Genomic DNA, 16,815 nt, shown 5'->3' on the forward strand with positions numbered 1-16,815 from the left:
AGCAGAACAGGTTCAGCATCTTGATCCCAGGATTGACATGTAACTCAGAGGGACAGATTTGGGGGGGGGGGGGGGGGGGGGGGGGGACACAGGTTGTTAGGTATGCCCAATGTCACCTGAATAAGTAGGAACAGTATACATATTGCACTGAGTACAAGCAGGGACTCCGGCAACTAACTATGACAGCATAACTAAAAGGGGAGAGCCAGAAGGTAACACAGGCATGAGGGGCCCCGGGACATAAAGCAGCAGCCACTACAAACTCGAGTGAGCAAGCGAGTGGGGGACTGACAGCAATTACCGACAATAATGATTGTCATTTGAAGAAATGCATTTCAGTGTAATGAAAGTGCTTTATAGAGTTATTGTTCTATAATTCTAATAATATTGCTAAAAAATTATATACTACTATTATTATTATTACAACAAATGACTATAAAATAGTACAAATTCTTATTTTTCACAAAACCCTGATCATATTTGAAAAAAAGAAAAAAAAAGATAGCGAGTCCTCTCGGGTGATGAGTTGTGCGCATGCTCAGTGCAGTGCACCTGCTCAGCAGTAGGGCGCGTCCCCGACGGTCCGAGCGCGCCATCGTCAAAAATCTGTGGGCGCGCTCTTTATGGCAAGTCTCAAAAGAAACAGGGGGAGCAGGAGCACGGGAACGCGCTGGAGTTGTCAGGGACGGACGGGGTGCAGCTGGGGAAAAAAACACCTATATATATATATATATACACACACACACGCGCGCACACACACACTCTCCCTCCGTCTCTCTTTCTCTCGCGCGTGCGCGCACATGAGCATATACGGCGAACCGATCCGGCAGCTTACCGACGGGGAAACAAGGCAGCAGGCTTCGTCATGACGGTGACACCGCCCGCGCGCCGTTAAAAAAAAAATAACAAAAACCCGTGAAGCATGGCGCGCGACTCGGGCACCTTTTGTTCCTTTACCGGAAACCCTGGAGCGCGACGGGAATAAAAATGGAGCGGTAGGGGGACAAGACGATGCGCGATTAACGCGCGCGTCCACCTGCTGCTACACACACACACACACACACACACATATATATATATACACCGCAGGAGTGTTTGCTCGTGCGCGCACGAGAGAGAGAGAGAGAGAGAGCCCGTGGGGAAGAGATAAACATGCTAACAGGCGAAGCGCAGAGCGAGAGGAAGGAGTCCATTTAACGGGGAGGACAGAGCGAACCCGAGACGGGAAGGTGAGTGCGCGCGCGCGCGCGTGTGTGTGTGTGTGCGCGCGCGCCTGTGATGCGGCGGTGAACGGTTTTCAGCTGGGCCACTGTGGCGCGCGCGTCAAAGAGCTGCAATGGGGGGGGGAAGAGGGGGGGGGGGGGGTTGTGTCAGCTGTCATCTTGATGAATCCATAATCCAGATGTGTGTGTGTGTGTGTGTGTGTGTGTGTGTGTGTGTGTGTGTGTGTGTCGGATAAATGGTATTTAAAAAAATACAGCCGCGCGCGTATTCACGAATACGCATTGGCAAACACGACACACACACACACACACACACACACACACACATCACCCGCTTATAAAGGGCCGGAGAGTGTATAGACGCACCCCGATCGGCACGCGCAGAATAACGAGCATCACGTGCCGTTGTGTGTCAACCGTTTTAAGCATATAACGTGTGTGTGTGTGTGTGTGTGCTGCATTACTGGCCGAACCTTTGCGGCACGCTGAACCGAGGAGGAGGAAGAACAGAACGGCTCTACAAGCCATCAGCGCGCGCGCAATCAGTGCGTCAGGAAAACCGTTAGAATCGAAAGGCGCGTCGACGTCATCATTGTTTTCCCTCCGGACTCGGGGTGAGCGCGTGAGCTTCCACCAAGCCGCTTCAGGAGGCTGTAGCGCGAGTGTGAACCCGACCCGGGGGCCCCAGTGAGCCCGCTGTCCGGTCCAGCAACTTCACAGCGTTATGGTTCCGTGTTTATAATTCCACAAGTCATGATGCGTTTCTCAAACTCGAGAACACCACAAGTCTGCTGCGGTAGCTAAAGCTAGCTTCCACTCTGACTGACCATCAGGAGCATCGGAAGCTAAACGCTCTTTCGTTGTTTGTTTGTCATCGTAGCGTGGGGCGAAAAACCCCAAACGCCTGAAGTTTAAGTTCGATAGCGCGTCACACACCTTAATTTTTTTAAAATGTATGTTTTTACTGTGTTTTAGCATTTACGCTAAAAACGTGTGCAGTCAAACATCGACGCGAGACCGAGGTACAAGACGAGCGGTCAAAAACTCCACAAGGTTCGACTGCGATTTCAGAAAAACACTCGCTGTTTTGTTTGTTCTTCATTCGTGAAACTGAGCGGTTATCGATAGCAATATTTGTTTACATCCATTATTTAGATTTCTTCATGGATTTGAAATGACTCACTGGGTGTTCTGCTGCATTGTTCGAGAGAGACAGAAATCAAAACTAACATCTGTTTACCTCAGTAATTTGTGTTACTTTGTCCACAGGTGACCATTATCATCATTACTTTTCCATCAGCGTTTCTCAGAAATATATATATATATATATGTTATTTACCAGCTGGGAGGTCGGTATCGTGAAATACCGTGACCGAGGTCTTGAAAGTACTGAGCGAGGCCCTCTGGGCTGAGGTCCATATTCAAGGCCGAGGTCACGGTATTTCACCATACGGACCGACCTTAAGCTGGTAAATAATATATTTATTTTTTTCTTTACCAAATTCTAACAGAAAATGAGAGCGCCCGAAAGGGAAAACCGAGCCGCCATTTTGAATCCTCATTCACGGCTGTAATGCAAATTGCTTCCTCCTCGGTATACAAGTGCACTTCCATGGCAGGAAAAAAACTACATTTTGCCGCCTATGTCGTCCCCGATTTATACAAATAGGAGTCATTCAGGATTCAGCCATGTTTTTGCTCGGCGTTAGCAAGTTACAGGTTTTTAGCTTTCTCCTGAAATGTTTTCTTTTATTTCTTCTTCCTCAGGGTAGTAAAACTCGCTTTCGCTGTGAACACTGTCGTTATCGCTATCCATGCTGTAAAATTAATGCTATTATACTGAGAAATGCTGGCAAAAATTTATAAGGTTTTTGATAATCTTATAAATAAATTTTATAAAAAAAACATAAATGTTGACAAAAAATGCTACTATGTCTGTTGTTGTTGTGAACAAGCGAGTCGCCAGAGGTCCATAACCGGGGTCCATAACCGGGGTCCGTACCATAGGATATGGATCTGCTCGCCAGCCAATCAGAGCGCAGGATTTGGACCGCGAAAAAAATAAGTAATGTTACAGAAGAAAATATGAAACGTTTTGGTTTTTGTTATCTTGAAACCTTCAAAGGTCGCTAATCAGCTAGCAGGGGGAAAATGTTTGGGGTTCAGACTCATCACGAAAGAGGACGTCGTAATGTCTTGCCTGTTCAATCGCTAACTTGCTAATCACTCTGAGAGAGAGAGAGAGAGAGAGAGAGAGAGAAAACACTGTGACCTCAGCCGTATTTGACTACACAGTCATTTTGGTGTTATGTTTGTAAATGGACTTGCTGTGTTTGAACGGATTGTGTGCGTCACATTCTTTGGAACATTTTTAAAAGGACAGAAATGACTTTGGTTGGAATTTGTTTATTATCGATTGTCATATTCGCCGTTGTGAATTCAAGTGCCTGGGGTCAACTGTGCAGGAAAATGGGGGCTGCGATAGTGAGGTGAGAAAGCGAGTGCAGGCAGGGTGGAGCAGTTGGAGAAGGATTTCGGGAGTCATTTGTGATCGGAAAGTCCCAGCAAAAGTGAAAGGTAAGATGTATAAGACAGTAGTGAGACCAGCTGTGATGTACGGATTGGAGACCGTACCCTTAACGAAGAGACAGGAGGCAAAGTTGGAGGTGGCGGAGTTGAGGATGTTAAGGTTTGCGATGGGAGTGATGAGGTTGGACAGGATAAGGAACGAGCACATCAGAGGGACAGCACATGTGGAGAGCTTGGGAATGAAGCTAAGAGAGATGAGACTGAGATGGTATGGGCACATCCTGAGAAGAGATGCAGAGCATGTTGGAAGGAGAATGTTGAGGATGGAGCTGCAAGGCAAACGAAAACGAGGAAGGCCAAAGAGGAGATACATGGATGTGGTGAGAGAGGACATGAAAGTGGCAGGTGTGGTAGAGAAGGATGTGGAAGACAGGGAGCAATGGAGATAAAAGATCTGCTGTGGCGACCCCTAATCGGGAACAGCCAAAAGAAGAAGAAGAAGATATTCGCCGTTGTGTCCTCACAGCTCCAGAGAGCCTAGTTTGATCCTGAATTCAGGTTATGTTCTTGTATGGAGTTTCTCTGGATGATCTCCCTGTGGGTTCCTTCCGGGTTCTCCGGTTTCCTCCTACCTCCTAAAAATATGCTGGTTGGTGGCTTGGTGTATCTAAACTGCCCCTAGTGCGTGGGTGTGTGTGTGGTGTCCAGCGATGAACTGGTGTCCCAACCGAAGTGTATTCCCATCTCACTCCCAGTGTTCCTGGGATACACTCGGGATCCCTGATCAGCGTTTACTGATGACAAATGAAAAGCAAATTTTCTTCATTTTGATTCTGTCTTATTCGAACTCTTCTCCTCAGAACAGGATGATTGTTATGATTGTTTTGTAGCAACAACTGATAGACAGGACACACAGACATAAAAAATAATAATAATAATAAAAAACTTTATTGCTCGACAAACAAACAAATGAAGAACAAGATAATGAATGTCTGAAATCTGTTCCAGACATCCAGCTGATTTTAAATAATTAGCCAATTAGCTAGTTATTGTGATTGTAGCACTCAGCCAGACACGGTGCACAGGTCAGGTTCGTAACTTGCTGCTTTCTGTAATGAAAGGTTTAACGATTCGGGGGGGAAAAAATCTGTTGAAAAATCTACACTCTGCATTTCTAGCAGTTCGCTTTCAGCAGAAAAAAAAAGACTGTCACATGGAATTAATTATAATCACTTCTCCTGGAAGAAGAGGTTTGTATGTAACAGCATGAAAACCTTAAAAATGAGTAAGAGGTATTATTTGGAGTTGAAGCGCCTCAGTGCAAGTGACTCAGTGAAGCGAGCAAGTGTTTTACCTCAAAGGTGTGTTAGTAGGCCAGTGGGACTTTGGGGATTCTGGGATAGTCCTGAACTTAAAGGAACAGTTCAGCATATAATAATAATAATAATAATAATAATAATGGGCAGCACGGTGGTGTAGTGGTTAGCACTGTCGCCTCACAGCAAGAAGGTCCGGGTTCGAGCCCCGTGGCCGGCGAGGGCCTTTCTGTGCGGAGTTTGCATGTTCTCCCCGTGTCCGTGTGGGTTTCCTCCGGGTGCTCCGGTTTCCCCCACAGTCCAAAGACATGCAGGTTAGGTTAACTGGTGACTCTAAATTGAGCGTAGGTGTGAATGTGAGTGTGAATGGTTGTCTGTGTCTATGTGTCAGCCCTGTGATGACCTGGCGACTTGTCCAGGGTGAACCCCGCCTTTCGCCCGTAGTCAGCTGGGATAGGCTCCAGCTCGCCTGCGACCCTGTAGAACAGGATAAAGCGGCTACAGATAATGAGATGAGATGAGATGAGATGAGATGAGTAAAATGTCCATAGTTTCCACCGTAGTCAAAACACAGTAAGTCAGAATGTGTCTGCTGCCTGAAGGGTGCGTTTTTTTTGTTTTTTTTTTTGAGTGACTGCAAATTCTGCTATGGAAATAAAAGTGTCTTGGTTGCCCAAAATGACAACATTACATCCTAGTGATGTTTATAGATGACAGGAAGTTCCCTGTCTGTGTGAAACCGCATCAGTAAATCTGTAAGAGGCAGAAATTTACCCAAAAGATTTTGAGTAGCACACGTCAATGGAATTGTAATTGAACAAGTCAAGCAAGCTGGAGACTTAAATGCTTTCAAAAAGAGGAATTAAAATTGTCGACAAGGTTGTGTCTGCATTGGTGTTGATTAATTTTCTATAACAGCAGTTCTGACTGTGGTGTTGCTGCAGGTCACAGGTTTATATTCATGTGCTCGTTCTATACGAACACGTTATCGTTTCTTTAATAACAGCTTGTGTACGGACGATAATAAACAAATGAAAAACAATTGATGTGCAGAAGTTTTCTGCAAGGCGACATTTATGGAACACTTCTGGAAGGAGTCTCCAGTATCAGAACTTTATAACAGTCAGAGGTGAAGCTGTAACGTTTACATTTTCCAACATCTTCAGGACAGAGGAGTTTATGCTTCTTTGCAGTTTCTCAGTAACATGATAATTTGCGTTTTTGGTCTGATTAATTTCAAGGAAGAGATTAAAAGAGAGAGAGAGAGAGGCTGGTCAGGGAACGACTGTTTTAATAAAGCTGCTGTAGAACATGAACTAACTTGCATGGACGTTCCACAGGAATAAATGGATTAAAAGTATGATGTGTCGTTTTTAAAAAAATGAAAAAGCTCATCGTTAGCAAACTGCTGTGGAACAAGAGGAATAAAACATTGTGCTGTTATTGGAACATAATCAAGCTTTGGGTGGTGAGAGGAACTCTTCATTCCACCACTCCGTCTTTGATTATTTTACTGTAACAGCATCACGCACAGGGTTTTATTCCGTATGTACTGTTGATGCATGAGTATACTGACAGTATGAATTTAGTTTTTACTGGAGTTTTTTCACCCGTATGCGAGATGAATGATTGCACAAAGATGATTTCATGTCTTAGAGGAGAGATGGACGAATGGATGAATGGATGAATGAACTGACAACTCAAATGTAAACAGGCTGAAATAGACCTATTGATCTATAATCTGATTACAATCCAACTCACACTAATCTGTTTTTTCATCCTCTCTCTCTCTCTCTCTCTCTCACACACACACACACACACACACACAGTGTAGTGTTGTGTTGTGTTGCGGTGTGTGCTGCTGTCACAGTGCGGCTCATCTTAATTGTGAGAAATGCAGTAGGTGGGCAGATACAGCGACATTTACACAAAGGTAGAGAACATCTCACTCTCTCCTCACTGACTCTCGCACTATCCCATAATCCCACTGTCTAGCTCTCTCAGCAAGGTGTTAAGGCTGGATAAATATTAATTTCGTTTTTTAATAACAGCCCTTTGCAGATGGTTCTCTCTTCCACCTGCCTTGGTTTATTCTGATCTCAGATCAGTGCAGTGGAGAGGGAACGATGTGATGGGTTTCTCCATCTGTGATCGACAGTTTGATGTCTGTGATTCAGGCTGATTTTAAGGGGACAGACCACGCCTCCCTTCATGGGACAGACATGCACCGAGGCCACGCCTCCTTCACTGGGACCGAAAGGCACATAGACCACATCTCTTTCATTAGGACTGAAAGACACAGGGCTGTACGGTGGTGCAGTGGTTATAACTGTCGCCTCTCAGCAAGCAGGGTTCTGAGTTCAAACCTACCATTCAGCTGAGCCCTTTCTGTGTGGAGTTTGCATGTTCTCCTCGTGCCTCGTGGGTTCCCTCTGGGTACTCAGGTTTCCTCCTACAGGCCAAAAACATGTGATCGACTGGCAGCCTGTTCAGAGTGTACCCCGCCTCTCGCCCAGTGGCAGCTCTGATTGGCTGCAGCTCACCCACAACCCGCAATGGATGCTCAGAAAATGACTGAACTTTGGCTCCACCTCTTTCATTAAGACTGACAGGGACATAGGCCTCCTTCACAGACTGACCTGCTGCCTTCAGTGGGACTAATATATGCACAAAGACCTTCAGCGAGACCTCCTTCACCAGAACCAACACAGTCTACACACAGGCCACACCTCCTTCACCAGAACCAACACAGTCTACACACAGGCCACACCTCCTTCACCAGAACCAACACAGTCTACACACAGGCCACCCCTCCTTCACCAGAACCAACATAGTCTACACACAGGCCACACCTCCTTCACCAGAACCAACACAGTCTACACACAGGCCACACCTCCTTCACCAGAACCAACACAGTCTACACACAGGCCACACCTCCTTCACCAGAACCAACATAGTCTACACACAGGCCACACCTCCTTCACCAGAACCAACACAGTCTACACACAGGCCACACCTCCTTCACCAGAACCAACACAATCTACACACAGGCCACACCTCCTTCACCAGAACCAACACAGTATACACATCAGGCCACACCTCCTTGACCAGAACTAACACAGTCTACACACAGGCCACACCTAACTAACAGAGAGACCACACCTCCTTCACTAAGATGAACAGGGAGGGCACACTTCCTTCACCAGGACTAACACAGAGGCCGCACCTCCTTCACCAGGACTAACAGAGAGACCACACCTCCTTCACCAAGACAAACGGAGGCCACACCTCCTTCACCAGGACTAACAGAGAGACCACACCTCCTTCACCAAGACAAACAGGGAGGCCATACTTCCTTCACCAGGATGAACACAGTATACACACCGGACCACACCTCCTTCATTGACACTGACATAAACATAGACCTTGACTTCTTCACCAGGACCAACAGAGAGACCACACCTCCTTCATCAGGATGAACAGGGAGGCCACACCTCCTTCAACAGGATTAACACAGAAGCCACACCTCCTTCACCAGGATGAACATGGAGGCCACACCTCCTTCGTTGACACTGACATGACCATGACTTCTTCACCAGGAGTAACAGAGAGGCCACACCTCTTTGGCCATAGTGAACAGGGAGGCCACACCCCCTTCACCATGGTGAACAGGGAGGCCACACCTCCTTCACCAGGATGAACACAGTATACACATAGGCCACACCTCCTTCACTGACACTGACATGCACGTCATAGACCATGACTTCTTCACCAGGACCAACAGAGAGGCCACACCTCCTTCACCAGGATGAACACAGCGGCCACACCTCCTTCACCAGGATGAACACAGCGGCCACACCTCCTTCACCAGGATGAACACAGCGGCCACACCTCCTTCACCAGGATGAACACAGCGGCCACACCTCCTTCACCAGGATGAACACAGCGGCCACACCTCCTTCACCAGGATGAACACAGCGGCCACACCTCCTTCACTGGCACTGAAAGTTTTTAACGCCCTGTAACGTCTTCCCGCGTATCAGTTAGTCTCAGTTCGGATGTCTCCCTTATTTAGAATTGGAATGGAATTGGTTTATGATACAGAATCACAGTGACATTGTTTTATTTTCGAAGCAGCTCTTATTTGCAACCTATTAAATTGTTTCTGGATTTAAATAGATCTTTAAAGACAACCTGAAATCATAACAGACACATTTCCCTTCTGAGCTTGTGTGCTTGATTTGATGATTCATCGGCTCTAATCATTTAAAGGATCTGTTGATCATGTATCGAGCTGTGCATCACAGCATTTCCGAAGAAGAAGCACACATCTGAAAGTATGTTGTCTTGCTATCAATTTACGAACAAGCAACGTTTTGCAGTTCCTTAAAAAGTATAATTTGTAATGAGAGTGGAAATAATAATCGCAGTAATGAGCCGTACCGTAGCATCTGTGTTTGGGGAAAAACGAAGGCATTGTACAAGTTTTCTTTTAGTTATATTCAGTAACGTACCAAAGAAAGGAATACAAAATTATATTAAACACCTGAATGTTAGATGATGATCAATTTTATTACAAACCCACAAATATTACAAATATTATTATTTAATATTTCCCCCCATATTGTTGTTTTGTTCTTGGACGTTGAGACAATACTAGGTACGAGTATCAAAGTCCTAATTTTGGGTTATATTTTTTAAGGTTTTCTAAAATGACAAAGTTTTCACAAGTTCCACTCACAGTGACACAAAGTTCTTGGTTTTTATTTCAATAAAACCACAAAATCCATGACATCTCTTTTGACCCTTCATAGCAGGTGATCTCCAGACCCCATGTATGCACAAAGATGCACTTCATTTCCACACCATTTTATACAAACTCTTCCTTTCCACCTGTCTGCTGCATCATAGAGCAGTACACGCAGAGGACAGAGTGATGTAATATAGCACAACTCTCAGTAACACTGCGTGTGAGAGAAAGAGGGAGGGAGGAAAACAGATTAATGTGGATACACAGAGAAAATGAAAGTAAAGTGAGGTGCGAGTTGTGTGGATTCGTCTGATAAGGTGGCTTTGAGTATTACTGCTGAAATAGGTTTGTTTTGCAAGAAGAGCAAACACGTTGTGGCGTTTCTCACTGTGTGTGTGTGTGTGTGTGTGTGTGTGTGTGTGTGTGTGTGTGTGTGTGTGTGTTCACAGATCGGACAGTAAGAATGATGTTTGTGCAGTGCAGACTTCCTCCAGATTGATGGATGTCCTACAGGAGTTGCGATTCGCAGGGCACGAGCGCTGCCCCAGTCCTCCTAACGCCACAGACAATGGTACAAGACAAACACACAGAGCCTCGAAATCATTGACTCAAATCATCATCATTATTATTTTTCCACCTTTTCCACATCGCTCGTCTTTTAAGGATGCAATTTGTAACATTTATAAACCTGTAATAATCATATAATTTCAAAGGTAACTTCATTACCACACAAGGTTTCTTCATTTCAGGCCTCTCTTCCTAACCTTCTGTTCTTAACGTTCCTGCTCCACCTGTTTTCCATAAGAAGTCTTACAACATGCAGAGGGGTGGGATCTGCTTCAGGGGGAATGTTTCCTCGGATTTACAATGTGCCTCCCAGTCAGTCGGCAGGGCCAAAATGATCTCAGTATTGTCATGCGTATTTTATTTAGCACAATTGTATCACAAGTTTCCGCCATCACTGTGCCTTCACGTTTTTCACATCAAAAAGTTCACGGCTACGTGCGAATTTTACTCATTAACGAGCCTATACTTGGCATCCATATTTCAGAGTTGCTTAGCGACAGTGTTGCCCTAATTTTAACCACTTAAATGACAAGCATATTGTGTGCTTGCCTCCATTTTCAACTGCTGTTTGCCTCGCAAAGCAAGTTCACGTCAACCTGAAGCGACATTGCCTCTTCATTAGTCCCAGATACTCCACCCACAAGCTTCAGAATCTCGAGTCTTGCGATTTGTTTGGCACGCCATACTTCCATGTTGAACTTCCATCCGACTGTTTCTGGTGGGAAAGCAAATTCCTGAAAACTGTAACAGGAATGTGCTCTCCAGAGCAAGATATAGTCACTGCAAATTGTTATCTTATTGAATAGTTCTGTGGTTGCTCATCTGCACTGTCAGTCAGATGTCCCATTCCTGTGAAGGCAGGCATATTTTCTTGGCAATATTTATGGAGGAAAAATACCAAGCTCTGTCGCGACAGCTCAAAAGCTGCCATGCAAGTATACATTTTCCTTCTTCCTCCATTTACAGTGATGAGTCGGGACTTAAATTTTCACTCTGGAGTGTCTGTAATTAGGACTATTTACTCCTACTCGAGCAGAGCCTGACATCACACTGATGTTTCCACTTTATTACCACACATTAGATTCTGTTATTTCCTTATTTAATAACCCAGTCGTGTAATATTCTCTGTAATGTTCTCATATGAATTAGCATCTAGACGAGCAGAAAGAGAGAGTGAGGACTGTTGCATAAGGAAGTCTGTGTTAAGCGCATCAAATTCCATTAAAACTGCATTCAAAGGTTTAATTATTTTCATGATTTAGTATCCAAATGCATTTAAATATTCATTAGCCGATAATGTTACTCTGCCGCGTAAGCAGTACTGCTATACCGTGCACTCGTATCCCAGCACTGAAGGACAAATTTGTCGTCTTCCTCAGCAATCGCAAGCAGACAGTCTATTAATTATCTTTTGCAGAAATGATGCGAAATCTATCAGATCAAACAAATAACATACTCTTTGAGACTCCAAAAAGATATATTTATGGAGCCACGCCATCACTATATTAATACAGTGCAGTGATCCAAATCCTTCCACACGTTCTGAATCACATGAGTATCTTCATCTTCGCAACCCGTCATATCTCGTTATGCACACAAACAAAAGTATACCACGGCGCACATTCACACACAACTCCCCCCAAACCCCTGACCCCTCCTTTTTTGGTGAAATTATGTATCAACCATGTCGATACAACTGAAGGGAAAAAATGGAAAAACAGTTGTGAATATTGTCCATCCATCCATTATCCATAACCGCTTATCCTGTGCAGGGTCACGGGAAAGCTGGAGCCTGTCCAAGCTGACTATGGGCGAGAGGCGGGGTACACCCTGGACAAGTCGCCAGATCATCACAGGGCTAGGGAATATTGTGAATATGATTATGCAAGTTGCTGAAACCAAAATAAATCTAAGTTTTAAAAAAATCTAGTTTTTGGATACCTTCGTTTTTAGTGTGCAAGGATCACAAGACAAACCTGATAATATCGTAATTAATCTGACATACGCTTTTCTTTCTTTCTTTCATTTTTAGACTCACACGATCCTCTCTCTGACAAGTCGCATGTTCTGACGCACTGTGACTCCACCGAACCTCCTCTTCTGTCCCCACCGACTCTTGATTCCTCCAGTCAGACAGCTGAAGTTCCCTTCAGTGTGACAGACCTGCACGATGACTCCGTCTCCAAAGCGACCTCTCTCTCCTCACTCTCTTCATTCTCTTCTCTCTCCTCCCTCTCCTCTCTCACTTGCTCCAAGCCCGTGAGTCCCTGGTCCGTGCCTCAGAGCTGTGATAGGTCAGCCCTTTCCAGCATGGATTCTGGGGGAGGAGACTGCATAAGTTGTCTACTTCCTAAGAACCAATCATGTGAGTCCGTTCTTGGGTTAACCTCTGATTTCCAGTCCTGCCCTTCCTCCAACATCAGCATGCAGTGCCTCAGCTCTGCCACCACTACTGGCCGCTATGGTGACCAAGTGCTATCTGATCAGTTGCTCAGTGGCCCCACCCATCCAGCTGGAGTTAATGAAAATGCAGAAGAAGGCAAGTCAATGCGAGAGAGCGAATCAGATGATGATCCAACCTCTAGGAGTATATATGAGAGCTTGGGGGAGGAGGCTCAGGACTGGAGCTGCCTGGAGTCCTTGATCAGCGAGAGCCGAATGGAACTGTTAGACTTGTGCGCTCGCAGTGAGCTGGCTGTCAATCTGTTTTGTGAGGAAGATGTGGAAAACTACATGTTCCAGGATGAAGAGTCAAACCTGGGCACTGACGTTTGTTCACTCAAAATTCGCTACGAGTCCTACCCGGATGTGGCACAAGAACGGACTGAGGTCCCCCTGCAAGATGAATCTCAACTAGGCTTTTTTCCCACTCTACCTTGTAGCAGAACGGAAAGTTTGCAAAACAAGACAGACCAATCAAGCGAGGACAAGGCAGAGGCCCCGACAACCCCCAACAGCAATTTTCTTTTTGACCTCAGTAACTCACCAGAGGATTCTGGCGAGTTCAGTGATGACAGCTACTGCACAGGCTCGTCCCCTGACACCTGGCAAGCTCAGCAGCCCCATGGGCAACTGTCCAGGGAGAATTCTAGTTCCTCCAGCCAACTCAGTTACCGTCTTCGTGCTAAGAGGAAGGTTGCTTTCCGAGAAGACTACCTATATGACGTGGACTCCATAGAGAGTGAGAGGAATGCAGAAAAGCGCAAGAAGCTGTCAGTTGGACCGAAGAAAGAGTGGGACGATGACTGGTGCCCAAAGAAGCGGCGCCGGTCATGTCGAAAGGAGCCGCCGGTCATCATTAAATACATCATCATCAACCGCTTTAAAGGTGAGAAGCACATGCAGGTGAAGTTGAGTCGAGTGGAACCTTCAGTCTCAATGGTGAATCTGAATCCAGATACCTTACTGCACTATGAAAAACTGGCACCTCTGAAGGCCTACTGGCAGAAGAAGGAAAAGGAACAGCAGGAGCAGAATTCCTTAGCAGCTGCAGAGAAAACCAAACGCCTCAATGGCTGCAAAAGGCCACCGAGCACTACCCCTAAACGTAAACAAAGGAGTGCGAGACTCAGGATTCAACGGATACCTGCTGTAGAGACTCCAATTCCCAGCCAAACTGCTGCTGCCTTGTGTAACAATCAACAAGAAATGGCTGACTCAGTAAAAAGCACAGAAGACCTACAAGGGGCCCCAACACATGATGCCTTGGAAAAAGTAGAGACAGGTAAAATTACACACCCAGCCAGGGCTAAGAGCAGAACTCAAGAGAGAGAGGAGAGGAGAAAACTAGATAAGACAGTGAAGATAAAGAAATTCAAAAGTGAAGCCAGACTGAGGGCTAAAAAGCTACAGGAAGCACAGAAAGAGGAAAACCCCACTGCCTCTGAACTTACAGTCTTAAGTTCTTGTTTACCTGAAAACCTTAGTGACTCTTTGGAAAGTAATCTTCTCACAAACGAGACCTCGGTTGAAAAATGCACTTTGACTCCCACTGCCCCCGAGACTAATGAGAATGTGGACCTCCTGCCTGGTGGATATCTACAGACTCTTCTGGAAGCTTCTAATTCTTCCAGCAGTGCCAATGTCGCATATTTTTCTACAGACCAGCAGCAGACAGGGTTGCTACCAGTTGAAGCCCCTCTGCAACCAGTTCAAACTTGTGTACTCTCTCCTCCCTCAGAATCTGAGCTCCCACACTCACCCCACCCTCTCAATCACATCCCACGCCCCACATCATTCCCCGAGACCGACCACCCTGAACAAAGCTACCCTGTTAACTGGCCTTCACAACCCACGGCTGAGCAACTTTCATTCTCTCCCGACATCCCAACTCAGTCCCCAGTCATGCCGTCAGGCTTTCCCAGGCCAATGCCTGTACTAGCAGGGGATGGCACAACAGTGACAGGGTATAGCCAGGTACCACTGGGTACCTGCAGGATGGCATTCGAAGAGCCACTCCTGCCAGAACCCCACTCGGATAATGATTATGGGCGTAGTCCGGTGGGATCACGAGTTGAAAACGGCATGGGCCGACTCGTCAGCTTTAACTCTCTGGGATCTCTTTCCGCAGCTTCAAGTAACTATAGTTCTCTTAGCCTGAGAGATGGAGAAAGAGAAGAGGAGATGAGCGAGATCAGTGATGGTTTCCTTTCACATTGCAGTCCTCAGCTAGTTCTACAGCAGAGCCTTGAAGAGATTACTCCACTTCGAGAGTCCACTGACTTGCTTGATATATCAAACTTCACCCCTGACAAGTTCCGGCATTCCTCCTTGTCCGAAATGTCCCCACCTGACACACCTAGCCCCTCACCACAGCTGCTGGGAAACTGTGGCAAAGGGGGAGGGTTTCTAGAAGCAGCAGGGGCTAATGTGAGGTGGAGCTGCAGCACTGTTCCTCAAGTGGAGCAAGATGCATCACAAAACACACACGTCTTACAAACCTTCACTGCGGAGGAGGATGAAGAAGGGCTTCAAGGTGTTAAGAGGTCTAAAAAGAAGGGAGGGAAGAACGGGCAAAGCACCAAAAAGACCAAAACTCCCAAAGCAGCTAAAGGTGAGCGGGTCAAGGTCCCAAAACAGGGTTCACATTCTGCTAAGAAAATCAAGGCATTACTAGAGGGGAAAGCAGCTAAAGGGGAGAGGAAATTAGATAGCGGCGCTCCATCTCCGACCCCCTCCCTGAACATGATCGGGGCTCAGGGGGACTGGCCGAATGCTGGAGCTCTATCAGATGATGATCAGGGTGAGTTCCAAGAGCCGTCAAACATCCTGTCCAATATAGTCTCTGGCATGGCAGAGGTGCAACGCTTCATGCGGGCTTCAGTGGAACCACTTTGGGGGCCTTGTCTGTCGCCAGGGCAGCACACTCTCCAAAGCCAAACACTGAAAATACTTGGTAGCAGTGCTGACCTTAAGAAACGGGGCAGTGCATCGGGGGCAAGTAAGGGGAAGAAAGGGACAGGGCGTGATGGTAAGACCTCATCAAAACTTCTTGCACCTGGCTTCTTCCCTCCTATCGGTTTGGATTGCCTTCCACTTCCTCACCGGCCTGCTCACAAAAAGATGTACCGCCACAAAAGCACCACAAAGTTTGCCCGTGACGAACTTTTATCGGGTAAAAGGGACATTAAAGGAGTTGCACTGGCAGCTTTGGTAGAGAAACAGAGGTAATATTTTCTCTTTGCAAAGTACCCATGTCAGTCCTTGTTTCCTGTCAAATCCTTCTGAGCCGCCACCCCTACACAAATTTCAGAGCTGCATGGCACTGATTTTACCCACAGTCCTTTGCCTGCCCCACAGGAAAGTGGGTACACCCTGCATGACAGCCCTGCGAAGCTACCTACTGACTAAGTGGAGTCACTGTATCACAGCTGCATCTATTTGCCATTTGCTGCTTTGTTGCATTTTTTAAAATCAGTTTATTTTTTGATCAGGGTTTTTTTGTTTTGTTTTGTTTTTTTAAAGAGACAATGCCTTGATATCCACCATGAAAGCGTACTCTGGTGTAGTATTACATTTGGGGGTTTGTTTTCTTCTCCCTGTTACAGGTCAAGCGCTATAAGTGTTTCATCCGTGTGCTAACACTGTAATTTAAAACAAGCCCATACACCTTGGAAAATGGTTGCCTTCTGTTGTTCAGGGGTCAAAGGTTGTTGTTGTTGTTGTTGTTCTTGTTGTTTTTTTTTAATATTCCCCTTATTAAGAATATTCCAGTGTTACTGTGCCAACCATTTGGAAAGATGGATTTGGGAACTCCATGGGTAGCACATAATTCGAAAAGGACATCTTGCTTTTGTATAAGACACTTGTGTCTTAATGTAATAGTTGTCTTTAGTATTACGTTTATTTATGGTTCGAGAATTGAGGGTTTGGTCATCGGTGCCATAGGCTGACCCGAGTCCTCTCTGCCAGTATCAAAATGCTGTTGTAC

At 45.9% G+C, this 16,815-nt stretch overlaps 1 protein-coding gene across 1 annotated transcript; it reads left to right on the forward strand.

The window, feature by feature from the left end:
• Positions 1 to 857: 857 nt before the first annotated feature.
• nexmifa (neurite extension and migration factor a) lies at positions 858 to 16,286 on the forward strand. The gene is made up of 3 exons (XM_060913436.1): positions 858 to 1,229; positions 10,268 to 10,389; positions 12,418 to 16,286. The coding sequence occupies exons 2-3, from the start codon at positions 10,317 to 10,319 to the stop codon at positions 16,053 to 16,055; spliced, it is 3,711 nt and encodes a 1,236-aa protein (XP_060769419.1). The 5' UTR covers positions 858 to 1,229; positions 10,268 to 10,316; the 3' UTR covers positions 16,056 to 16,286.
• The last annotated feature ends 529 nt before the right edge of the window (positions 16,287 to 16,815 follow it).

Source organism: Neoarius graeffei, chromosome 28, assembly GCF_027579695.1.
Source record: "Neoarius graeffei isolate fNeoGra1 chromosome 28, fNeoGra1.pri, whole genome shotgun sequence".
Taxonomy (NCBI): Eukaryota; Metazoa; Chordata; class Actinopteri; order Siluriformes; family Ariidae; genus Neoarius; species Neoarius graeffei.

What these genes read in the sequence shown, in the direction of transcription:
- nexmifa (XM_060913436.1), top strand. Translation starts at nt 10,317, where the DNA reads ATGGATGTCCTACAGGAGTTGCGATTCGCAGGGCACGAGCGCTGCCCC. An exon ending in TCCTAACGCCACAGACAATG is followed by an intron (nt 10,390 to 12,417) that starts GTACAAGACAAA and finishes TTTCATTTTTAG; the next exon opens with ACTCACACGATCCTCTCTCT.